This window comes from Lagopus muta, chromosome 2 (genome assembly GCF_023343835.1).
Source record: "Lagopus muta isolate bLagMut1 chromosome 2, bLagMut1 primary, whole genome shotgun sequence".
Taxonomy (NCBI): Eukaryota; Metazoa; Chordata; class Aves; order Galliformes; family Phasianidae; genus Lagopus; species Lagopus muta.
In genome coordinates this window covers 17,942,983-17,970,692 of record NC_064434.1, presented here as the reverse complement: position 1 = coordinate 17,970,692, position 27,710 = coordinate 17,942,983, and the positions used below count along the sequence as shown (strand labels likewise).

The following is a 27,710-nucleotide window of genomic DNA, read 5'->3' as shown; positions in this document are numbered from 1 at the left end:
TGTGGTCTGTGTATCAAATTACTCAATTTCTCCCAAGCATGGGAAAACACGATGGCTAACAAGCTGAATCTACATGTGGCATATAGGCTTCCCACCCAGATAGATGGCTTCATTATCCATGCAGCATCACCTGTTGTAGGATACTTCACTGCTCTTGCTGCTGCCTCTTGTTAGCTCCTAAGTGCTCAGCATATGTTACTATGTGCTGCCATTTTACTCTTCTAAGCTGTAAAATGAGGTACATGCATATTTATATCAAGATGCAAAAACAATCTTGACACAAATTCCAAATCTTATACGTTACAACATCATATGGGATAAGGTTCTTTGTACACTGAATGTACAACTAAATGGAAGAATCTTAAGAGTAAGGAAACTGAGAATGCGGAAAACTTAGTGAGCTTACAGCAACTTCTGAAAGGGTTTTGGCTTCTTCTCCACTCCACACTGAAGAAATAGAACACATATACAACTCTACTAAGCAAAATCTCTAGAAGATCGAATATTCCTATTGATTTGAGATTTGGACTAGAGCACAAGACTTTAAATTTGCCTATTTGAGGCACACACTGAAAAATGAAGTTGGCCTCGTGCAGTTTTTCATATCTGCAACAATTCCTGAATTCTCTTACACTGCTTTAGGTAAAGACCAAAACAATTTATCTTTACAGTTTTCGATTCCTTTATGGACATTACATTACCTACTGACAGCAAAAAGAAAAAAAAAAAACCTGTTCACTTCTGTATTTGATGCACTTCAATCATTACATTAGATGTGTGTGCGCGTGTGTGTATCAAAACCCACCCTCTCAGATTGCTACACTTATAATAGTGGGTTTTACTTCTTTGAATCTCCTGTAATAACTACAATATTCAAATAATAACTAATGTTCAAAGTAAAATAAATTAAGAACAGGAGTAATTAGTCATGGCAAGGATGGTCTGAGATAAAAGAACACATCACATCACAGTAGGATTCAGTATTATAAAGAAAGTGAAAAGAATACAGAGCAAGCCTGTACAGACATTCAAAAACTGAACATAGTTTACTGGCTTACCACGTATTTTCTTCTTCTTTCTTTTTTTCCTTGTTACATTTTGAAATTCTTATTTGCTATGTGTTCCACATATTACCCTGTTGTGCTCACTGGAAAAATAAGTATTACTATTTTTTTTTTATCCTAAAGACTAAAAGGCATCCTTACAGATCTGAATTATTTTGTTTGTTGAGGAGTGGTTCCTGATATACAAAAGCATTCTTTTTTTTTTTTTTTTTTTTAATTAATTTATTTATTTATTTATTATTATTGAAATATATTTGAAATTAAAAAAAATATTAATATTGATAAAATACTTTAGCATAGAAGCCTTTTTGAAGTCTTTGGTTACAATACAAAGCAGTGTATTCTCATCTCAATGCATAAGTATATAATAAATGCCATTAAACACTCTTTTTTCTTAACTTAAACCATTCTTTCAGTCTCTTATTATGCCTTATTTATGTTAAGACTTCCATGATTAGCATTCTAATCTCTAAGTACTCATGTGAAGTATTGGTAGAAAACAGAGGTTCTTCAGTCATTCCCATTAATATCATAAAATCAAGTAGGAATTTAGATAAAGGACTGGATCATCCAGAAGAATGAATTTACAACATATTTTTTAAAACACAGTTATTTGTTAATCATCCATGAGCTACTTGATATAGGAATAAACTCTACAGTTTTGGAAAAAGATTCTAGAGGCACTTGACGAAGCTTCTCTTACAAGACCACATCTATGACATTTTTATTTCTAGTGATAGACACACAAAAATTCATTAAAAAAAAAATAATCTAACTTCTGGCCCATTATGATGTGGTCAGCTTAGGATTTCTTCTTTTCCTCCCAAGATACTCCTTGCCTTTCTTTGATCTTAGAACTTATCACATACCTCTGTATGTCATCTGGTCCAACCCTGGCTGAAAAAAGGGCTGACTTAGAAGTTCTTAGGGTTTTCAGGGCCCTGTCCAGTCATTCCAGTTATGAATGGTTTGCAGCATCTGCAGTATTTGGTATCAAGGTACATGTTTAGGTTTGAGAAGGAACTCATCAAGAGTACCCATGATCAGAGATGGATACACTGGATTTGCCAGGACAGTACAATTTAACCAATGCTCAGACCACACTTATTTGGGGACCATAATTGGGGTCAGTCAGTCCTTAACTTTTTTAACCTGATTCAGAATTTGACAAGTAATGAGGCATCTTTAGCTGATGACTGGTATTCATTTCATCCTATTTTTGCTCCCCAAGAAGTATATACGAGGGAAAGGAGATGCTCTCTCTCACAGATTCATAATGACTCAGTGGAGTACAGCAGTTTCTTCCTTTCTCTCACGTTTGCAGAACTCAGCAGGGCAGCACACAATGAAGCAGCCAAAGCTATTCTCCAAATGCTGAGATATAGCAGAGAAACAGCAGGGGAGCAGAGGACCAGCTGTACTGATGGGAGAACAGCCACTAAGACAACTCTTGATATGAAGCTTCTCATGGAGCTACTGCAATAGCTTCTCAGGAGACAGTGATCCCTATCTACATCCGTCTCCAATATCATTGTTTCGCAAAAGCTGTAGCCCGGAGAACATGTTCTCAGTTCATAAACTAATATTTTCTTTTTCACATACAAATTTGAGAAATACAGGTGGGAAACTGTTACTGTAGGCATACATAATCTGTTCTCATTAGAGTTGTTCAGATATCTGACTAAATGCAGATGTCCATACCGAACACGTTCTCATGTGAACTAGCAATCCAGATTTTGTCTACAGGCAGTGGACAAAAATAAACAGGCATCTTCAGGGTGTGATTTATCTTATCTTAAGATGGGGATCTGAAATATATTGGCTGAATTATTCCCTAAAACTGATTATTTTTCTTGACTGGCTATAAATGAAGTTGATGGGATGAATTCTATTCCAACTGTTTTTACTCAGAGCTTTTAAATTGTTCTTCACTGAATTTTAACAATATATCTAATATGACGTAGAAGGAATTGCACGGAGGATGGAATAAAGGAGCAACCCAAGAAGAACCATCTTTAGATTGTAAACGTAGACAAACTTATATAGGAAAAGGCTGATGGGGTGTTATGGATGCCTCAGATGGGATGGATGCTTGTGACTGCATGAATTACATGGACTGAGATGCATCCTATTGGATTAGACTGATCTACCTTATAAGTTTAATTAATTATATTTGACTGTGCTTGATTATGCAGATTATGTTAATAATCTGATGTAACTGCCAGAGGAGATAGAGGCACATCTCACTGAGAACTGCAAAATGTAATATCACTGAAATTTCTTGTTCCCGTCTCTCTTTCTATGCGATTTCAAAACGATCCGGAAGGACAAAGATTTGTGAATGAGTGACAGACTTCACTTCATTTGAAACAAAATCCTATGCTAAGTGGTCTGTTCCTTTTTCCCTTATCACTTTATTTAGCTTCTTTATCTACATCTCTCTGTTTTCCTATCTTTTAGTGACAGAGAACGATGAATAACACGCCATAAAATAAGGAGAAAACAAATACAAAATGGAATTTGTCACTCAGGTTATAGTCATTCTAGTGTAAACTAATCAGAGGCAGGACAGGCGACCAAGCACCGCCATTTAATTATTCATACTGTTAAACTTCTATTGAAGCCCTGGCATGATTTTGATTTGAATAATGTAGCATCCTTCCAACAATGTCCAGGCACAGTACAGTGGTACTGGTTAGGGATCATTCCCAGGAAGCAATCCAGATGTGGTCATTCTATTTTGAAAGGTTAAAGAGTAACTATATGGACTGCAGCAGCTGGACACAGTATTAAATGAGTAGACCTGTTTTATGGTCTGTTTTATTCACAGACATAGATGTAGGCTTTGATTACTCCAGCTGAAGAGAAGTAGAACAAGGCAAGACAGTTTGTAAGTTAGGATCTTAGGAAATCACACTGTCAGCTGGAATTTCAAAAGGAAAAAGTTAAACTAGAACTTCTTATTGTAACCACGCTACTCTAAACAGTCAGTGTCAATCATGCACACAGCAGTTCTCACAAAGCAGAAGGTAGTGACTCCACAGTGCAGCTAGATCTCAGCTAGCTATGGAATCTTTACATGTCTTGTTTATTTGCCATTTATACTGTGCAAATGAATGGCTTGTAACACTAGACATGTTCAGGACAGAGACTAGAGTACCAGAGATCAGTCAAATGCAGGAAATGTTTGCTGTGGTAACAGATCTATATTTTTTTTTTTTTCTGTTGCTTCTGTATCTGTAAGGATTTTTCCACTCAGGTTGTTCCAACTGTCTTCCCACCTCAAAAATGCACAGTTGACTTAAAAAATGAACTATCAACTTAGAAATCACCACTTCCTCTTTCAGGAGAGATTTCCTACTGCTGTTCAGATCTGCACTGGAATATTTGTCCTGATGATGAAAGATTGTCTCTCATAAAAAGAAAACTTTTGTTGGAAAAATGCAACCATCTACATATTTACATAAATCTGTATAAATTTCTAACTAAAGACATACCTTCGAGCTACAATAGCAGTGGTTTCATAGACTAGAGCAGTGCAATCTCAGTGCATGACTTCTCTGCTGGAACTCCTACTTCAGCTTGCTGCATAGAAATGACAAACTTCAAAGTGGATCAGTCAAAGTAACAAATAACCACAGTAGTTGGTTTTCAAGAAAACACACACACAGAAAATCTGTAGAGAGACAATCTGCACAAAACTAAATCCTGAGTCTGAGTCTGGACTCAAGAAACAGTGCAGGAACCGTCTAACTGGAGTTCACACATGAAAGTAAGGTACATGAGATCAGAGTCAATTCTGACTGAGATTACTTTTTTGTCTCCAAGGATTCACCAGGTGAACGATATTGAATTCCCCCAACACACTGTTCCCTCTCAATTATATCTTGTATGATTATTTTCAGTCTCATTAACTTGAATGCACACTGAAGTATACGAGCTACCTAAAAACCAATGGAAATAATTTATCCAATGTGAATTTTTTCCTTCTGTCATAAATGACGAAGCATGGGACGTTTAGAGATGGGACTGAGACGGCCACACTGATAGTTGGACTTGATTATCCTGAAGTTATTTTCGAATCTAGACTATTTAGTGACTCTGTATCTGGTGCTGTATTATGTTTTCTGATTTCCAAATGATTTATTAAATGAAACTACATCAAATACATTCATAAAACTCAAATTGTGTACATTGTTTCCATGCTGCCTGCCTTCTTAGTGATTTGCAACATGCAAATATCAAGCAAAACACATATTTTCAAAGGACAGTTACCTTCTCTTTGGTCATCATAGAATCATAGAATACCCAAATTGAAAGGAACTCACAAAGACCATCAAGTCCAGCTCCTAGTTCCACACAGCGCAACTACAAAACCAGACCCTAAGTCTGAGAGCACTGTCCAAACGCTTCTTGAACACCGGCAGCTTGGGGCCATGATCACTGCCCTAGCAAACCTGTTCCAGTGCCCAATCACTATCAGGTGAAGAACCTTTGCCTAGCACCCAACCCAATCCTCCCTTGATGGAGCTCCACACTACTCCTAACATTATTTCTTTTAGTTGACTATTTCTAAATAATTACTAATTTTGGCTCATCACTGTTCCAAAGATCAAGGCAAGTTGAATAATCTCAGTTTTCCATGCAATAAATAGTCTCAGAGAATCAGCACTTATTCTTTTAAAAGTGTACTGCATATCTCTTGTTGTAATTCTACCAATATCAATAATATAAAATGTTATCAGTATGGTATGAAGTCACACTACTACAATGGATGTTACATTACATCACATCATGAACTACAGAAAAATGGAAGCAAAAATATAACAACAGAATAGAATGCACTCCATGTGAGTGTTGATATTTTGTCTAACCCTGATCCTGATCAACTCTATTGTAAAAGGACCCATGCTTCTTAAAGCTTTCGCACTGTTATTTTAATTATTCTGCACAGTGCAGAATATAGATTGCTGCTTTCATGTCTTCCTCATTTCTTGCTGTTCCAGGAAGGAATGTTAACATATTTCACTTACTCTCTACTGTACTCCCATGCCAGTTTCCTAATAATTTATTTATGCTTTCCTGCAATCCTTTTTTCCTGCATAAGTCCTTTACTTCCTTTTACACTTGGATTTTTTTTTTCTTTCTGTTTCTGCATCAGAAGATCCTCTGGCTTTTGGAGCAATACATCTCATCATTCTATTTAATTGACATTCCAGCTGGAATTGCTCAACAAAAACAAATTATTGTGAATAGTAGCAGAGATTTCTATACCATTTTCAAATGGAAATTCTCCTGTGACTTGTATAGGAATAGTTGTATTTCCATTTCTCTTGGTGATACAACTACTAAATTCAAACCTAGGACACACCTGAACTCTAAACCCAAACACCGCAAATACATATTATCTGTTGAAGGCTCTGCTTCTAATTCTCTCCAAATATCTCCAGTCTTAGGAAACTGCAGCTACATCCATTCAAGCCCTGAAGAATTTTAGATACTGGCCATTTTCAGATACAAGTCCCTACAGAAACCCAATTTGTCTATAGACAAATTCAGACAGAATAAGACTTTATTGTAAGCTGTTGCTTTGATCAACTTGCTATAAGTTATAGTTGAAGGAAGAACCGTTTCCTTCCTTTCTTCCTTTGCTCTACCACCCTTTATCTCAGAAAAAAAAAACAAAACACAAAACATTTAATAGTACAGTTATTAAGGAACAGAAAACTAAGAGTAAAAGCTCTCTACTTTGAATAGGTTCAGTATCAAATTCACTAAAAAAGTATGCTAGTCACCATATTAAAAGACTGGATGCAAACTGACTAGGAAGCAGAAAACACAAGAGAACTATATAACTTTCAAGTTATTTGTGTCATGCAAAAATGTACTGCTTTCATTGTACTTAGTATACAAGGGCACTCACCTACAAGGGAAAAAATGTTGTTTCTGATCTCTGCTACCAGGACTGTTTTTGTATATTAAACAGTCAATTCATAATACGGTTAGAGTGTTTCTGGAGCAAGAAAGAAATACATAATGTCCTGCTTTCCCAGAAGTACGACCTTCTTCAGTTTGCTGGAGTTCTTGAAAATTTTTTTGGAGGAGTGACAGAGGATCAGCAGAGTGCTTAAGAGCAATGCTTATCCAAAGCAGTCTCTGGTTTAATTGCTAACTTTCTGTGTTGGAGAAGAAGAAAATGTGATGTTGAACTCCCATTTCACTTCTCACACTCAGCTCATGTGCCTGAGTTTATCTCAGTCCATCAGATTCATGCTACACCTGTACTCGTGTTCACACCTGTTACTTTGATTTATCCACATCTAACATGGAAAAAAATGTACACATGATTTCTTGCTTTTCTTTCTAATTGTAAATGCAGATCTCCCGTGAAGTTTCTCTGGTGTCACAATAAGACTATTACTCTCCCTATTAACACATTAAGACTAGGACTCTCCTTATTAACAATATAGCCTGCAAAACTAACCTTTAGTGATAAATAACTATTCACCTATCAACTCACCTTAAGTCCTGAAAGGTCAGTTCTATTAGCTAGCACAACTTTTTCTTGCAGAGCCAATGCAAATTTCTTTTAAAACAGGAATATTTAGTGCACAGAGCATATAGTATCTACCACGGATTCCTTGGAAATAACATGATAAAAAAATCCAGTAACTCTGGCATGATGGATACTTGATGCACTTAATATTACTGACTGACTACTTTCAGCACTTTCTGTATGAAGTCATCCTGTTCCAGATAATTCTGAGGATTATAATAATAACAGTGAAAAAAGCTCCACCACCACATCTAATTAGGGCCTTCCCTAATTACTATTATACATTCTCTACCAAAGTACTTCATTCAGGTGGCTTCTTTCTCCACATTAGCCCTCTTCACCTTCTCCTAACTTGATCGTCCTTTCTGTTCAGCTAGCTAACTGTAGCTCCAACAGTTTCCTCTCACAGACCTTCTGTAGAAAAAATTAAACCAGAGAAGTATCTCCCATTATATAAAAGGACCATGTCATTTGCAGCACAGATGATGAACAAGCCTGAAACATCTAGAAACCTGTAAAAGGGGAAATAAATGCTTCACAACTCAAAGAATCATAGACTGGTTGAGTTTTTAAGGGACCTCTGGGTCTATCTGGTCTATCTGGTCTAAACGCCGCTCAAGCAATGACATCCAAAGCAGAGTGTCCAAGAGTCTCTCCACGGAGACTTCACACCCTCTCTGGGCAATCTATTCCAGTGCCTCATCACCTGCACAGTAAATAAACTATTCCTGATGGGCTTCCTAGTGTTTGGATGAAATTACATTCATACGTTTGTAACGCATCAAAACTTTTTGTTTCTGAGAGTGTTTTTTTGTAAATTTATGTTTTTAAATTTAACAAAATTTCTGTGACAGGAGGAATTTGCCAGGACTGCAAAATTTATTCATGAGAATAGATATGCGTCAAAAGAAATAATCAATCCAGTATGGACTTTTATTTCAATTTTTTATCTCCTAAAGGACATGTTATAGTGGAAAATTTACCCCTTCAACAACCAAAAGAGGTTCTCTACTTTTCAGAGTAAAAAATTACCCCTTGTGTACACTCTTTGGACAAATATTGTCAGTCCGGCAGGAATTATGAATGACTACAATGATTAAAATTTGTCTTCTGTGCTACAATCTAAACACAAGAGCATTTAGGTAAACAGAAACCTATAACACTGAGCAAATGAAACATTTTTAAGGAATCCTTACATCTGCAGTATCAGGAAGGATTTATACAGGGTCTGTATTCTCTGAGATGTAGTACAGTCTGGAAAATGGTATCTTTGAAGCAGCACTGTAAATGGCAAAGGATTTCAAAGAGAACCTAAAGAATTCATTTTTGCACAACCTGTGGGTGTGTTTCCCAAAGTGCTATGTCCCAGATGTAAGACTTTATACAGCAATATCAGATGATTTTGTTTGCAGATATGGATGCAAAGAACATCCATACTGAGTACACTATTGGCTCTTAAAAGAAATAAGCTGCACAAGCAACTAGCCTCTTCGCACAGTTGTGCCAAAAATAAAAGATCATTGGAGATTAACTGTTTGTGGAGAATCTGAGAAAGACCAGAAATACAGTTCTAAGGCTACAGTACTTTTCATTCTGAATCTCTTCTCCACTCCATCTAATTTCAGAAATAATTTATTTTACTACATCATCCTGCCAGATAACAAATGAAAGAGGGGAAGTCGAGGATCCACTCTGCATTTATTTGCAGACAGAAGGATGTAAGAGAGATACAGAAAAGTTAGCCTCTATGCAGCCTCTTCTTGAGGACTGTAATATTTGAGAAACCTAAGCAGAACTGCTGAGATAAATGGTTCCTTTACAGATCGACTTCTCTAGCAAGATTAGATAAAGTTTGAGTCACATATAAGCCTTGAAATGACATTACAATAGTCACAACAACTCAAATTCAGGTAACAATGAAGGAAAGAGTCAATGAATTAAAAATACAAGTAAGCAACCCCATGAACAAGCAAAATAAATTCAGAACAAAATAGTATTAAAATCAGATGCACTGCTGAATGTATAGTGAGATGCTTTTACCACAGCCTTAAGTTCAAACTCCCTAAGGACTGTCCTTTACAGAATTTCTGCTTATGTCAACAGAAGTTGTGTATGACATAGATCTGTAATCTGTCTTATCAAAGGTGAATGTTTTTTCCACACTGCATAAAGCTATAATTGAATCATTTGCTCTTGAAAGATCAGAAAGTTCACATCTCATTTAAGGCCTTTTATTTGTAAAGAAAGGAGCTAAATATGAAAACCCCCATATCAGAAAAGAACTAAAGTACGTTCCTAACTTTCAACATGGAAATGGACCGACTGCTAAAAGGTATGAGCTCATTCTTTATTTATCCTCGTGTAACAAGTTCAGTCACAGGCCCTATATCACTTAAGAGAAGTAAAAATAACACTTAAATAATGCCTTTAACCAATCGTACTCTCTTATCAGCAGCGAAGAGTAAACACCTTGAGCAGAGCAACGGACCAACAAGCAAAATTTACTATACTAGCATAGCAGCCAACCACAGCAATCCACCAGGCAAACAACCGCAAATATACAAGAACTAAAATAAATAGATTCAAACCTTTTCCACAAGAACTGGCATTACCTACTTTTCAGCTCTGAGCTATCTGTTCCAAATCTCTCAATCACATTATTCCCAATCAAAATTTTCAAAGAAATCATCTAGTCCCTGTCTCTCCACATGAAATAATATAAACTGCTAAACATCAGAACTTGTAGTCTACATTTGTATCTTCAACGGAGAAAAAAGACATCAATAAAAATTGTGCTGGTTTGACCCAAGCACTTCCAGGCTTGTGTACTTCATAACTAGTTCATTAAAGCAACTTTAACTTCTCATTTAGAGAAAATCAATATGTCAGATAGGATGAATGACTGTCAGGTGCAACTCTTTTCTTCTTCTTTATTTTGTTATCTGTGAGATATCCTATGCACAAGGTATCTTCTTTTATAAAGAAGATGAAATTATATAGCAATAGAGTCTATTAGCAGATGGTTAATATCTGCTTACCCTCTTGAGGCTGTTAGGTATTTACTAATTCTTCCTTGGGCCTGGAAAATGCACTTCTATCCAGATGCATCTTTCCAAACAGTGAAATGATGCTTTCTGGCCTCTTCACTTAAAGCTACAGTTTTCTTCTTTTAGATGCTTTGCCTATGAGGTAAATGATATGTCCAGCTCTGTGTTCTGTTTAATGCTGAACATCGTGTTCACTAAACAGATGACCACTTTCCTGACAATAGTTTAAATTATTAAATAATATTAAATGATTAATGACCTATCAGAAGGCTGATAAGCCATCCTGACAATACAGAGCTGTCACATTTATTTTATCAAGATGGCGAGTGTCTTCAGTTGCAAGGACAGTTGGAAAGCTGTATGCTACCACAATTTCCTCAGCACATGATTGGTGTTTGTGTCTCCCCTTGCTTGAAGGGACATACATAAGTGCTACAGAAGCAATCTGATGAAGGCAGCAGGAAGACAGAGGAAGCATTAACTACAGTAATAACATTGATAAGTGGATTTCAAATTATGAGTGCCTGTGTGTCTGTGTCTAGCTCATTCAAGTAGAGGAAAAATGGAACATTTTACCACACTGTTAAAATTAATTCCATAATTCGAAAAAATGTGAAACTTGCTACACCATCTCTCCCTATTTCCTCGTGCTAGCCTTCATTAAAAAAAAAACAAAAAACAAAAAACAAAAAAACAAACCAATTTTATTATATCTCCTTGAATTTATACTACTTGCGTTTCACAGCTACTTTTACATCTGTATTTCACCTGATAAATTAGGTACAGTACCATATATTGCTATATTGTATATGCCAGCTAATTTGAGTTGATTAGAAAATGTAAGGGAGAGTCTAAAAATTTAATACGTCCTAACACTTCACTTCCTGGTAAGCTGCATTCATTTTGGTAGTATCATTTATGAAATGGATTTGATTGATGAATCAAGTTTCTCTAGACCTAGAATAAGCCTGAGTAAGACCTAGAATAAGCCTCCTCCTGACCCTGGTTGATTATGAAATACCTGGAGTACAAGCCATCTTGAATGTCTTCATATGATATGGGCTAAATGGTGCCTTGGAACATCTGTTCCGGAAGCTCCTCCAGCGGAGATTTCTTTCTATAATAGAAAAGCTTTATGAAACAGTCTTTGGGACCCAACTATCTGAAGTGAGCTCATCTCAGGAGGAAGAACTTCAGTGTGCCTTGCAAATCAAACGTGCCTTACAGATTTTAATCCAAAGAGTTTCAACAGTTACCATCACAAAGAAGGGGCACTCTAAAATCAGCCTTTTCTCTTACTCTTTCTTACTTTCTTTTCCCATTTGTATTACAATTTACAGATTTGCCTATCTTAAAAAAGAACACCTGTTTGTCCTTTTTTTCTTGAGTATGAGGGACTGGAAAGATTCATCTTGCCTTTAGTGGTAGAGCTGAATATCAGGGCTTCCCAACAAACAGTCGTTCACAGACACAGAGATGTTTTACAGAGACACTGAGTGCATTTAATGGAAACTGAAAGATAGTATGTTGGCCATCACTAGAAAATTTTAAGGATTAATTTTGATTCGGTGGATTATACAGAGAAATACGAGCAAAGAATTCAGGCCTCACATCTAAAAGATTATTTTAATTAAAAAAAAAAATTGGTATTTTGAGATTTGTAAGAGTGTTGCTTTAGGATATTTTCTTATTTTTCAAGTTCTTTAGTTTTTCAATGACAAGGATAGAAAGATGTGATTTTCAAAAAGTTTGAGATGGGTTCAGTGAAAATCCAAGTATTTTCAGGAAAAATTCTGCATCTTTATTACCTGAAGTTCTCTGAGAATCTCATCAAAATTCACTTTATTTTAACTAAGAGCAACAAGATGCCAGCAGAGTTTCCCAAGATCAGTCATTTTCTAACAGAAGACTGCATTTTGCCTATGAAATGGGAAAAAACCTTTCCTTTTTTTTTCCCCCTTACTTGCTGGATCCGTAGTCCTGTACCTACTAATGGAATTCTTCTAGCACCAATACTTGCATTATTAGATTTTAACCTTTTTCTCTTCTTTGACAATACTTTTCTCCTCTTAGACAATAATTTTCTGAACTGCTTTAATATATAGCACAAGTAAAAGAAACATTTAAGAGAACTGTGCAGGTATCTTACTGTCTATTGCACAATGCTGCATTTTGTTTCTAGACAAAAGAACAGTAGGATACATTGAGACTTCCTGCTATGGTTTCTTAAAAGGTGGATGACAGTTTACTACACTGTCTAAATTGTACTGAGCAGTGACTGATTCAGACAACTCACTTAGGAACTGACAGACCTAATTTTCCCATGTACTCAACAGATAAAGGAAAGCGCCATATTCAGTCCATGTGTTTTCAGAATCCCTAACCTATGCATTATTTGCATGGAAAATCAACAGTTCCAAATTCTACCAGTGTTGTGTATGCTATGAGCAGAAGAAAGTGAAACATCAAGATCCCTTTCAAAATTATAAGAAATGAATATCTAAAAACGTCCGGTTTATTAATTAGCTTCTATACCTCACCAAGAACAAACTCTCTTACTCATCTACACCCTTCGGCCTATAAGGCTACAGCCTTAAGCTACAAGGAACCCCACATTATCTTCCTCATGAATTGATGCTAACTCTATCTTTTATCTGATTAGCTCTGCTCTAAGTCTGTCCATACAATGATGACCAAGTCTACTCTCAGAAGATCATATAATACTTTTCTTATAAAATATTATCATTATTCACATTTTATAAGTCTTTTTTCCTAGTGACTAACATTTGTCATAAAGTACTTATACACAGAGATGTATGTAGAGATCAGTGAATTTATGTGTTATTACAGGAGTAACATGGGATCCTAAGAGAAACTTGACCTGTGTGAGTTTTAATTCCAAGTAATATGCAAAGCAGCTAATAAAGGCACCTCTGTAATATTCTTGCTATTCTTAACCACAGCCTACTATACATGGAAGGAAAGCAGTCAAAAAGCAACGTCAGCCACTTTAGGTTGATTAGGATGGCTAACTGCATGCATAACTGTGTTGGAATAAGTAAACCACTGTGTTCCATAATGATAGTATTCGTATGCTGAGTATCAAGTCTGCCGGCTTGCCAAAAGCAATTTTTTTGAGCTCTTGAGTTTTGCTTTTTTTTCCTTATAACATTTTTGATAGTGTAGATTCAGAGTTTCTCATGATAGCTGAAACCAGTTGCACCATAAACTAAGTACCAACAAGCTCAGTAACCATTATCTCTTCAAGAAACTGCTCAACTTCCTGCATCTGCCCATCAGGACAGCAATAGCAGTTGCACATCAGACTGATCTATCAAAGCTTCTCATCCAGCAGAGTTCCCTGCTAAATGAAATGGCTTCCTTATTGCATCAAACTCATATAACTTTAAAGATTGGTCATATATGTTTCAATTCTGTTTGCAAATTTAAATAATTGAGGAAATGCTACAGTTCAGATATCTTAGAAAATACTTATAGTCACCCAACTGGCCACCACCTTGCCCAAGTGGAAACAACACTTCCAAAGTCTTTCTGTGAGATTTAAGATCTGACCTTACAGAATGCTGAAACAAAAGTCATACAACTTTCATACCTGGTTCCTAAGAGGAATCCAACTGAGGAGTGCTGAAAGCTTTTCTTATATTTTTATTGGTTAGAAAGGTGAATCTACCCAACCAAAAACGTGTTCCCTGGAAATGGGAACAAAATATTTTTTAGATAGCTCATTAATTTTTGCATGATTCTTTAATTTCACCCCAGTGCATTATGATGTCTGTCATCAGCATATGGACTCGTGAGTAAATGGACACTGGTCATATATTTTGAAAATATTGGTTATATAGAATCCAAAATCCCAAAAAAAAAGAGAAAGCTGAATCGGTTAATCCCATTACTACTACATTAATTTGGTTACTACCAGTGACCTCTATGTATAATGGGCATTTATGCCAAGGTACCATAACTAATACATATAAATTTTAGAAGGACTTTATCTATGTAAACCTTTCTTTCTCTGTAGTTTCAGTAGAGTCAACTAAAGTACACAGCATCCAAGTCTCAAAGAACCAAAGTATATAGTTACAGTTAATTCTGAAAAGTTTCCTGGCAGAGGGTGGGGCTGGGAAATATGGGGGGAAATTTTCGAAGGGAAGAGACCCGTTTTTGCTCAGAAAATAATATCTGAAAACTTGTGATATGTTTTATGTGGGCAATCATTGACATTATATAAGCAGATCCAGCAAAAACACTTGTAAACAATCAGTACAGGCATCCAGCTGTAGCTGATGCTTTGCTTGTACCTTTGTAAATATTCTCTTGGTAAAGGCATGCATTAATCCACAATTATATCTTATGCAAGTATTTTTTTTGCACAAACATACCTCCACCCTCCTTGTTTGAAATGTGAGTGCTGGTGTATTAAAAAATATTCGGAAGACAGACTTATTAAAATAAATGTTAAGAGAACACAGTGGGGTATATTTTCAGTGTGGAGCAGAGAGATTTAACTGCATGACTTCCATTAGCTTTAATGAGAATTTCACAGCTATATCCTCACACACCACACTAAAAGATTAACCCAGAAAATACAGTGTTTACTTTTTACTAATACTCTGATTATTACCACGTTCTTCCTCCTCCTCCTCTTCCTCCTCCTCCTCTTCTTCCTCCTCCTCTTCATCCTCCACATCTTCACCTTCCTCTTCATCCTCCTCTTCTTCCTCTTCAATCTCCTCTTCTTCTTCTCGATCTATCTCCTCATCATCCTCCTCCTCATCACCTTGATCATCATTGTCATCAGAATATTCCTCCTCTTCTTCGTCCTCCTCTTCCTCTTCCTCTTCCTTTTCATCCATCTCCTCTGTTCCATCAGTTTCATAACACTCATCTACAGAAGAGTTGTCTGCTTTAACCACAAAAGGTTTTCTTTTGGGAGCAGGTTCTTGAGGTTGTTTATCTTGCGTTTTTCGTTTTTTTGCCAAAGGACAGCCATAAACACTGCAAAAATAAAGTATGCAAATTATTATATTATTCTAAAGATTTCTGTAGGTCAGACTGTATAACACACATCATTTAGTCATTCATTCCAAATTCTACACCATAATTAGTTGCTCTTCTCAAAACATGTTTTCAAATTAAAATACTTATTAGACAATAATGACCAAGGTGAAGAAGACTTACAAAACCTGTGAACTAGTAAACAATTATTATTGATAAAGGTCACATATACATGCCAGCACAGCAGTTACAGAACACATACAATTGTGTGCTTTTTATTTTTTTCTTTCCTCTTCATATGACATTCTTTTTAAATTCTTGTTTTAAATACAGTTTTAAAAAAAGCAAACAAACAACTAAACAGCAAATTTATACCACCTATTAGCTATCAATACAACTAGGAAGAAAGCAGTGCTTCACAATTCTGTAACACTTACTAAGGTTTTGACTGTTTACAACAAATATACGTTTGAGTGAAAAATGACTGAAAATACAAATGAAAATATGATTGCATTCTTAACAATATTGTTTATTGTTATTATAAATAATGAATTGCTCTTAAATTCTCAATTCTTCATTATAAGTTATGAGGCTGAATAAATGGGAATGAATGCTCATCAGTGCAACAAAAAATAAGTTTTTGAGGCCAATGTTGGAAGTGTTCTCACAAAAAAAAAAAAAAAAAAAAAAAAAAAGAAAATTATAAAATTATTTGTCAATACAGAAAGACAAACTTTTCAAAGCTTAGTACACCTTATTCTTCAGTCATGTTAATGCACTGTAACGTAAGTAGAACCTTTGAGTTTTGTTCTTCTACCAGAGTAGCCAGTCACCAGTTTCTCAAAGTTGCGTGACTGTATTTCCTGAATATGGTCACCCTTATTGTAACCCCTATCACTACACTGAGTGACAGCACACAGAAATTACTTATTTGTTAAAAAGCTTTTTCTTTTAATTTCTTCATTGTTTCATTTTAAGTGCTACTCAAATCACATAGGTTTTTAGCCTTTTTCCTCTGATTAAGTAGCTTTGTGACATTTCCACTGCTCTTCCTAGCCTTTTACACAAATCTACTTATGTCTCCTTTTACATTATATTTTCCTACCCTTTAACATGATTACATCTGCACACAGCACTCCCAGAGATATTTCACCAGGGCACAATAGAGGGGCAGGATCACCTCCCTTGACCTGCTAATCGTGGTTCTTTTGATATGGTTGGCTTTCTGGGCTATGAGAGCACGCTGCTGGCTCATGTCCAGCTTCCCATTTCCACAGGGCAGCACTTAATCCTTTCATCCCCTGGCTTGTGTTCGTAGTGTGGGTTGCTATCACCCAGGTACAAGATCTTGCACTTGGGTCTGTTGAACCTCATGAAGTTCAGCTGAGCCCACTGTTCCAGCCTGTCCAGGTCTCTCTGGACGGCCTCCTGTCCTCCAGGTGTATTGACTGCACCGCACAGCTTGGTGTAATCTGCAAACTCACTTAGTGTGCACTCAATCTCACCGTCAGTATCATTGATGAAGATGTTAAAGAGTATCAGTACTGAACCCTGAGGGACACCACTCATCACTGGCCTCCATACACACATTGAGCCACTGACCACCACTCTCTGGACATGATCTCACAACCAGTTCTTTGTTCATTGAACAAAGATCCCTATCTGTCAAATCCATATCTTTCCAATACAGAGAGAAGGGTATTATGGAGGACTAGAGGGCCTCTTTGTGGTGCCTGCATCTCATTGTGACATCCCAGCAGCTACACATCCCAATTACTTAAATGCCACTTAAGAAAAAAGCAGTCCATTTTATCTAGTTGCCTAACTTAGCCATAGTCCTACATAAATTTTAAGGTATTTGCTCACAGGACAGCTGGTTCAATCTGCCTACCACACATACACCTGAGAATCATGCAAAGTCACAAAAAAAATGGGTATCCATGCTGGCAAACTTGATTAGGGAGACCTTTGAATCACAGACACCTCTTCCTCTGCAGGGACTATAGTTATCTTTAAAGTCTAATGTAGCACGTCTAAATTAGACTTCATCCTCCTTCCGTTAACACTATAAAAAAATACAGAGTAAATTTTCAGTTCCTCCATCCAGATAGATTCCTGTCATCCTCATTTGGGTTTGGGGCATGTGGGGGTACATGGACTGGGGCTGCAAGGCGAGGCTGGGGCTGCCCAGTGCTGGACATAGCTGATTCCTGCTGGCTCCAATGGCTGCACCACAGCACTCAGCTGTGCCTGACAACCAAGATGGAAGTGCCTCTGGGAAAGTGTATTTAACAGAGGGTAAAACGTGTGCTGTGTGAGAGAGGAGTAGAAAAAACAACTCTACAGCCAGCAAGGTCAGAAAAGGGAGAGGGGAAGAGGTGCTCCAACACGACAGCATGCCATGGCATGGCAGTGTGTCCTGGAAGAAGCTGCAGCCTGTGGGGCAGCCATGCAGGAGCAGTTCCTGGCAGGGGAGCTCATGGTGGAGCTGGGGAAACACATGAGGGGTAATGAGGGGCAGAGAGGAAGCCATGTGAACTGATCTCAACCCTATACGCCATTTCTTTACATTACTTCAGCACCACAGCATGTGATAGTATTACTACCAGTACGTAGTTTCCAGCAACCAACACTTAAGTTCAGGCCTAATTGTGCAGGCTAGAAGCGAAATTGAGCACACACACTGTACAGATCGTAGGAATATGCTCCAGCCAGCAGGTAATGTGGCAAATCCCAGGGAAGAGCACCCTTCTCTAGAACATGAGCTCCAAGAAACATTCTGAGAAAGAGCAGACAAACAAAATCCCCAATCTTGACTACTATCAAAAGTCCTAAAACCTGGAAAGGCAGAAGGCACAAGTTTCTGGTGTTTTCTCTTTGTATTATATTTGTTTCTACCCAAAAATGCTGCAAAACAAAACCTATCAAAATGGCAAAATATCTTGTCCCTATCTCCCTGCCACTGCTTTCTGTCAAATGACAGCCCTGCCTCTTGCCCTGTGACTCCTATTCTTAGTCAAGCTCCAGCTGCTCAGAATCAAGAGGAAAGGCAAAATGTATTTCCATGGAGAATATCCCACATAGTTACAGTCAGGGCAGAAACAGGAGTCCAGTCTCCGTTGGTCTGGACCATATCTAAAACATGGGGCAAAAGAGGAGCACTGTTGTTATTGCAGGATTATTCTGGAACTTTCCCTGATGTTATGTGAGGAATTCAGGAGCTGTATGTCCAAACCATTTATATAGAACTCTGAGAGAAGGCAGAAGTTTTTTCTTAAGAACTGGAATTTCAAGGTGCATATAGTGCCCAGGGAAATGTCTGGATCGTGACAGAGGAACCTGTTTCACTAAAGTGCCTAGCAGGTTGCAATTCTGAAGAATATGTATGGATCACAGCATGGTTATCATGAAGATTTTAGAAACCTGTATATCAATTAAATGCAATTTAAGAAGGCAGAATAACATTCCCTGAATGGGCGTGTCATACTTGTCTTGATTTCAGTTTCTTTTTTTTCCTTACGAGGTATATTACCCTCACTGTAGCTTCTTTAATGCCAGTATCTTTAAGTGGTATTTTCATAAATTCTTGATCTTTATTTCCATAGATGAGAGTAGGCTTAGCCTCAAGAATCCCCAAGACTTCATTTCTTTCTCTTATCATAACTTAGAACAGAATAGAATACAACAGAAGAGGATAGAATAGCGTAATTTGGAAGGGACCTGTACATATCACTGAATCCAGCTGTTGGACTGCTTTGCGGCTGCCACAAATTTAAAACATATCATTAAGAGCATTATCCAAATGCCTCTTAAACATGGACAGGCACAGAGCAATGACCACCTATCTACAAACCCTATTTCAGTGTCTAACCTCTCAATAAATAAACTTTTTCTAATGTCTAGTCTGAAACTCCCTTGCACAGCTCTGAGCAATTATCACACATCCTGTCACTAATAAGAAGGAGAAAAGATGAGCACATCCTTCTTCACTTCTGAAGCAGTTGCAGAGAGCAATGAGGTTGCCTCTCAATCTCCCCTTTCCAGATAAGTCAACCCAAGTGTTGTCAGCCTCTCCCCACAGGACATGACTTCAAATCCTTTTAGCAGCTTTGTTGTCATTCCCTGGACGCTTTCAAGGACCCTAACTTCTTTTTTTATATTGAAGAGCCCACAACTGCAGACAATATTCAAGATGAAGCTGTACCAACACTAAATATAGTGGGAGAATCACTTCTTTTGATCAGCTGGTATGCTGTGTTTAATGCACCTCAAAACACAGCTTGCCTTCTTGGCTGCCCAGGCATACTGCTGGGACATGTTGAGCCTTCTGTCTGTTAACACTGCCAGAACCTTCTGCTGAGCTGCCCTCCAGGCAGTCATCTCCCAGTCTGTACTTGTGTTTGGCATTACTCCATCTCAAACTCTAGTAGCTATTCTTGTTAAATTTCATGCTGTTGATGATGGTCCTATGTTCCAACGTACCTAAACCCCTCTACAAAGCCTCTGGTCCATCAAGACAATTAACAGTACCTTTCAATTCAGCCTTTTAAAATTTCCAGTAGTCTGGGAACTGGGGAGGAAAACACAGAATAACAACTAGATCTATTCTGAATAGATCTGTTGTTTAATTTTTGCATCTAAATATAACCCCAAGAATTTTAAGGTACAAATTATTAATCAAAGTAAAAAGAAACTGTCAGCACTGTTTTTGGTCATTTGTAATTATTTTTTTTATGGCTTTATGCTTTTTTGCATATTTTTAAAAGTATATGAGAATGAAAGATATTACTCAGGATTTAGGACCCACTGAAAGGGCATAACCAGCAATGGAAATCAGTGCCACTCAGCTGCCTGATCTGCTGTGATGCTGTTATAAATCTGATTGAATAACTATTTGCAACTTAAATATTCAAGTAACGTTATGAAATTGACTTTAGTTTTTCATGTATCTACTCTCAGTGTCTTTGTTTGTAGAATTAGAAGAGAAATGAACAGCGCTGTACATGTCAGGCTGGGACTGACAATGAAGGACTAAGGAACATGCCACTTCCCAATGAAATCAGTTATGTCAAGTACTTCTAACTCAGGTTTTGTCCTCTCTTTCACAATTTGTGCTGTTTGTTGTCCATTTTGCCTACAATTCTGTATTTTTTTTTTTTTGCCTGTGTGTAGATTAATAGTTTATAAAGCTACAATTGTATGAACAATTCTCATTAAACCTTTAAAAACTGTCTCTCATAAAACCTTAAAATACTGGAGTCTTCTTCAGCTATAAACCCCATATATGTCATATTTACCTCACATACTACTGACCTCAGAGTCTGTGAGCGTTGAAAAGTTATTATTGAAGTCTTTTCAGAAAGCTGGTAAAGAGGATGCCAGAGCTGGAACCTACTATTCAGCTGCCCTGTTTTCTTTTTCCTTTTTAACCTGTTCTGCTATCAGCCTTTGTTTCATTAATTTTTCAGATTCTGCCTCCAGGACACTTCTCTGTTTCTGGCATTTTCCCTTTGGTCTCTTTGGAGAGCAAACCGAGGGAAAGGAAGCATTCAGTTACCCAGCAGTCTGTGCCTCATCTGGCTCTGACTTCCTCTCGCAATCACATACTGAGAATACAGTCTCTCTCACTGACCTCTTCTTTCTCATGTATTTGTAAAATCTGTTACTGTTTATCCTTAGAGCACCTGCAATTTTCTCCCCATTTTCAATTTTGTCTTCTGTGATTACTCCCTTGTATACTTATTTTAAGACTTGTTTATCCCTGCTCAAAGCAATGACCTCATTGATTTATCTGCTGTGTATGCCTTTGTCCATTCTCTTTTTTTTTTCTCAATGTATTTCCCTCGTCAGCTACGTTTGTCTTATTTTCCCCTCACGCTTCAACTGTCTTAGCTTTCAGTGAAATATCTGTTGGGGCTTTCTGAAATACACTTTTGAATATTCCACACTTCTTGGCTGCATGTCTCAGTCTTTCAGCATCTATCATGAATAATTCTTGTGGAAAGAATGTTGCTGAATTTCATAGCAATAAGCTCCAAGAGAACATATAGATATTAATAATTGAAGAAATTGAAGAAATAATATATGAATTTAGTTAGAAGATGATTTATGGTATGTTTTTAACTCTCAGAAGATTTTGCATCATTAAAAAACATAGTGTCACTCTTCGATTGAACACAATTCTTCAACAGAAAATGCACATTACTTTCCCTGAGTTGAATTCCTTGATTGCAAATATATTGTTTTAGCAATATAACATTAATTTCAACATAATTAGTATAATTAATATTTTAAAGCCATAACAATTAAAAATATCTGATTATATATGGTATAGGACCAGAGAAATGCACAAAATTTTACAAGTCAGATTACTGATTAATATTCTCCTCTAGATTATATGCTACCGCACATATGAAATGTGTGACATAACACCTATATCTGGAGGAAATATTCCTCTAGATAGTCTGTTACCTCCATAGATTAGCAAGGAAGCTTAAAAGACTAATAACAAATCTTAGAAAGTTGTTTTTTTGTTGTTTTTCAAACGTAAAGCATAACATTTGGTAGGTAATAGAACCTAAAAACGTACTATACAGACATCTTCTGAGGTTATCAAAAAGCATTTAATAAAGAATATAAGTATCTGAAGTGGCACTGAGGTGAAATTTTACCATATACAACTTGAGGAAAGAAAATTAGGAAGCAGACTTCTGCTTAAGGCTACAGGCAGAATGTTTCCAAGGCACTTACATTTATCCTATTGAATAACATAAGCATTACTTTGGTTTGCACTACACAGCTTCCAAATCTGTATGTGCTGACTTTCAAGGTATTCAGAAAAAAAGGTAATTCACAGATAATTCCTCTAACAAATACAGTCTTCAAAGAGTATGCAAACCTAATTAATTTGCATAACCCTGCATGCTATTAAATCACCCTCAAAACAATGATCACATTTAGCTTTAAAGGACTTATACTATCAGCTGGTGACAGCTGACCAGAAAATAAGATATTTAGATTCCACCAAATCCTATGTCTTGAACATACACTCCTTGCCTTCCAGGAGGATGCCCTACCCAGCCACATGCTATTCTGAGGAAGAAGTGGTAGCTGTCTCATTGAAGTTGGACCACTGAATTAATAGCAATGAAAGAATCAAAAATTCTGAAGAGATTTACTACAGCCTAATGATTTGCCTGCTCAACTGCAAGAATAAACTTTTTCAGCTGAGGACAATTTTCTTTTCCCATTTAAATGACTGCTTAAAAGTGTGCCAAGTCACTACAGACAGCTATAACCTGAGCAGACAACGATAACGGAGGAAGTTTTCTTTATAGGAAGTCATTTTATTATCTCTATGCCATACGATCAGGAGACTTCTCTGCCCCCCAAAAATCCAGTGTAGAGCCTAAGTACTGTCCTGAAATATGAGAGGTACTGATTCAAATTCAGCACACTAACCAGTAAGATAAAGAAGAGAAAATAAGAAAAGCAACAGGTCAAAGCTCAAGAAGGACATATACGTTTCTGAGATGTTGTTTCACAGAGATGGCTAGTTGCAGATTACAAAACAGAGCTAGGACATGTTTTGGTGCTTCCAAGCAGCCAGATTAAAATTACTCTTATTCCGTCTGTAATGAAATCCAATCTAGAAGACTCTGCTTTCCAGGAACCTGCAGGCAGCTGACCCAGACCCTTGAATACTGTTCCAGAATCAGGTACCCTTCTTGGAACCACTGCACTTTAGCATGAAATGCTGCTTGCAGAACAACTGCCCCTCACCTCTGTCTTCCCAGTGGGAATCAGGCACTAATTCAGTCAGTGCATTGGAATATCTACATTACCATCCCCATTTTACATGTTTTGAGATACATAAATATATATATATATATTATTTTATTTTATTTTACTTTATTTTATTTTATTTTTTAAGTGGGACCATGTATGCCTTTACCTACTTAAACTATAAATTCAAAAATGCAATTTAAAATACAGGAATCTCATCTCTGCAGCTATGCTGTACTTCAGGCTTTGCTACCAGCTTCTGCTTCTATTTCAATAGATCAAATTATTATAAGCAGGAAGTGCTTTTTATGTATGAAGTGTCAAAAACCACCATCTTTACTTCCTTAAGTTGTACAGATTAGGCATGTATACAATAGTACTACCGCTAAGTGAAAATCATTAATTTATCTGAACTCATCTGAACTTGACTTGTACGAGTGAGTGAAATGTACTGCATTCTATCATCCCCTTCTTCCTTCAAGAATTTCAAGTATTTGAATTACTGAAAATTACTGAAATAATTACTGAAAAGTAAGAAAAAATATGGAAGCATTCAGGACTCATAGAATCATCACAGAATCATAGAATGGCCTGGGTTGAAAAGGACCACAATGCTCATCCAGTTCCAACCCCCTGCTACATGCAGGGTCGCCAACCACCAGACCAGGCTGCCCAGAGCCACATCCAGCCTGGCCTTGAATGCCTCCAGGGATGGGGCATCCACAACCTCCTTGGGCAACCTGTTCCAGTGCCTCACCACCCTCTGGGTGAAAAAATTCCTCCGAATTTCTAATTTAAACCTCCCCTGTCTCAGTTTAAAACAATTCCCCCTTGTCCTATCATTATCCACCCTTGTAAACAGCTGTTCCCCCTCCTGTTTGTAAGTTCCCTTCAAGTTCTGGACTTTCTCTCAACCTTTCCTCACAGGAGAGATGAAATTCCTCTCTCTATAGGAGAGGAGCATACTGGATCTTAAAAAGTAAAGGTAGCAGATGTGCTATTTACTTCACAGAGCTCTAACACCTACTAAATCCTTGTGTATCTCAGAGCATTAAAAGCATATGAATAACCTCAAACACACCACAGATCTACTCAGATATGTTATCATTTAACTAAATAAGTACTAAATAATTAATATCTTTTAAAAAGCATTGCAAAAAGTGTGTAGGACTAACAACACTGGGCAAAAGTGAAATGAACCGATTTTTGGAGCTCAAAATTAAAAAGTTTTTTAAGGAGTTCAAGAATCTAAATACATATTTTTAAACAAAACAAAGTGAACTTTTTGATTCAGTTAATACAGACACAGTAACTTAAGTCAAAGTGAAGATCTTTTATTTATCTGGATCCTATGCATCCTGAATGTTCAGTACCTTTCTACTCTAACTCACTAAGACCTCAAAATGGGGTAACTGAACCACATGATGAAAAGCATCAAATTACTGGAAAATCTGCTCTTTGACCCATCATGAAAATCTGCTTATGGAACAAGGAAACTGAACGGAAATTTTGGTTTTGCAATGATTGACCCACTTAAACAATAGGTTTATTCAATTAGTTGACTCTAATAGCTGTTAAGTGAAAAAAAACAAGGTACAGTGGTGGAGAACAAATATGCAGGAAAAAGCTCAGTTCTGGAGAGCTCACTTAATGCAAGGTGTAAAAAAATAAATGTAACAAATCATGAGACTGAAAGCCTATGTGGCAGCACGGGTTAGTAAAGTACATGCTCTGCAGTTGTAAATTATTTAAAAGTATTTATGTAAATAAATCAATATAATATCTGATTGTTCCCGAACTTATGATGTCACAGATGGGCTTCATCTCTCACCTACCCCTGGGCTGCTAAAATCTAAGTCAATTCCAGTCATCTTAAGCTCCCTTTATAGTCAACTCAGAGGAAGTGGAATCTCACCTTTCTTAGACACTTTGAATATCTCCTTCAACTAACAATAATGAGAGTTAATGGTGGTTTAACTTACATTTCTACCACTAAGGAACCTGATACATTTGAGAAATCCATCCCATTAGACCCTCTCAGTGTTTTTACTATTGTATGTCCATCTCCAGCCAAGATAATACTTAGCAGATTTTAAGAACAGGTACCACAATACTTTGATGAAGAAAAAAAATAAAGCTTACTTCCTTTGCACACCTATTGTATCACTTAACAGGAATAATTCTCCTTCTCTAACACCTATCTTTTCAAGAACACCTGCATGACATGTATCAGACAAAGCTGTAGTTGCACACAAATCTTACAATTACACCCATATCAACTGTGTTCACGAGCCAAAAGCCACAATGGACTACATCTTATTGCCAGACCTGTGAATATAGGGACTGACCAAAGACACTAGGATAGCACAAGGAGAAGGTTTAATGTCTCATATTGATTCATTAGATGAATGCATATAATCAAGTATTTCTAAGTGGCTATTGATTCTGAACACTTCAGTGTTTATGTTGCTGTAACCTAAATATGTAAAAATGGAAACATGCAAAGCCAGTGACCTTTTCTGCATGAACTCAAAGAACACTGATTTCTGTAATAATGTCAAATTGTAAACTCCACTCCATTCCAGTTTGGACGTCTAAACTGGAATAAAAACACTCTATTTTTTCCACAGATAAAATTGAGGTTGGCTAACTCAAAGCAGTATCTAGAAGCTGCCACGACATCCAGATTTGTGTGCCTCCTGAGTGTTCAACTCAGTGGTAATGACAATTCTGTTTACAAGTAGAGAGCAGGGAAGGTTCCTTTTTCTTCACGATAACAACATAAAATGGGAAAATTTCAGAATCAATCATGCACCAATTTGAAAGGGTTAGAAAATGCTGCAAGAATGCATCTATCAGCAACAATGGATCTTTACATAGTCACAAGGTTTGAAACTTGGACATTATATGAAACATTTCTATTTCAACAGGTTAAAAGCAATTGCTTTTAAGAAATTCAGCATGCTGTGTTCAAGCAATCACAAATCAAGAGAAATAAACTGCTGGACATCAAAGACAATTCATGTTGTTATACTGTCAATCATTTACCAACATGGCCAGACACACGTTAGTACAGTCAACACCCTTAGACACAGACTTGATTGATCATATTAAACAACAACACAACAGGTCAAACTATCATTCCAGCATGAACTTACGTAGAGTAACAAAGTATGCTGTCAGTTATTGTATCTCTACTGTAAGGCTACTACAATGAGACTGTCAGCTCCTGTTTTCTATTTGAAATGCGCCTTCTGTCATCTCTACATAAAAAAACAACAGCACTGTCTCCCAGTTTCATTTTAACCAAGAACGACATATGGCACAGAATTAAGAAACACGATACACCCATTTTCCTGTAACTATAGCAGTAAGTATCTTACTTATCCAAAAAGCAAACAGCTAGGGAATATTAAAAAAAATAATACTGTGGGCCAGCCTTCTAATGCAAGCATGTGTCTATCATCAGTTAACAGCTGAAATTACAGGAAAAAAAAATGACAAAAACCAAACGATACAAGATGCAACCACTTCAGTGCTTATGTACTGGATTCTCACCTCCAGAATAAGCTACAGGACACTGCTCTTTGTATTGCATGGTTGGTAAGGAGTCATCCAAGTGTGAAATATTTTACATTCTGGTTGCTAGAGGATTGAGATGTTTAAATCTTTTTATTTTGAAAAAAGAAAAAAGAATGTGGCTTTCCACAGCACAGACAACATGATTAGTCTAAGACAGAATAGAAATGACAGCATTCCCTGCACTTTACTGCATTATGAAACTGTAGCTATAATTAATTCTCTTCAGAAAAAAATGTAAACCATTATTAATATGCATTAATATATTCACAATATGATTATGAAGGAGCTAAAAGGTTAGTCCCTACATTATCTTTTAAAGATGCCTTTATTCTTGATGTGTTTCACACACAAACACATGCACACACGTACACACACACACAAAAAAAAAAAAAAAAAAAAAAAAAAACCCCACACAATAAAAAAAGATTGGGAAAGATTAAGACCATCTAGTCCAACCATCAACCCAACACCACCGCGCTGTCAGTGCCACATCTACCCTCTTCTTGAAAGCCTCCAGGGACAGTGACTCCTCCACTTCTCTGGGCACCCTGTTCTAATGGTTTACCCACTCTTTCTGAGGAGACTTTTTCCTGGTCTAGTAGTTGGTAACCCTACCCATGGCAGAGGGGCTGAAACTAGATGACCTTTTCAACCCAGGCC

At 36.9% G+C, this 27,710-nt stretch overlaps 1 protein-coding gene across 26 annotated transcripts in view; it reads right to left on the bottom strand.

Moving 5' to 3' along the window:
- Positions 1–27,710, bottom strand: part of MYT1L (myelin transcription factor 1 like) — a 300,542-nt gene that overhangs the window by 84,112 nt on the left and 188,720 nt on the right. For 21 of the 26 annotated variants that reach the window (XM_048936649.1, XM_048936655.1, XM_048936645.1 and 18 more), the window contains one exon: positions 15,310–15,683. In XM_048936649.1, coding sequence (XP_048792606.1) covers positions 15,310–15,683 — 374 coding nt within the window. Of the gene's footprint in view, positions 1–14,280; positions 15,274–15,309; positions 15,684–27,710 lie in introns of those variants that run through there. The other 5 variants (XM_048936658.1, XM_048936664.1, XM_048936665.1 and 2 more) reach the window with 2 other exon arrangements.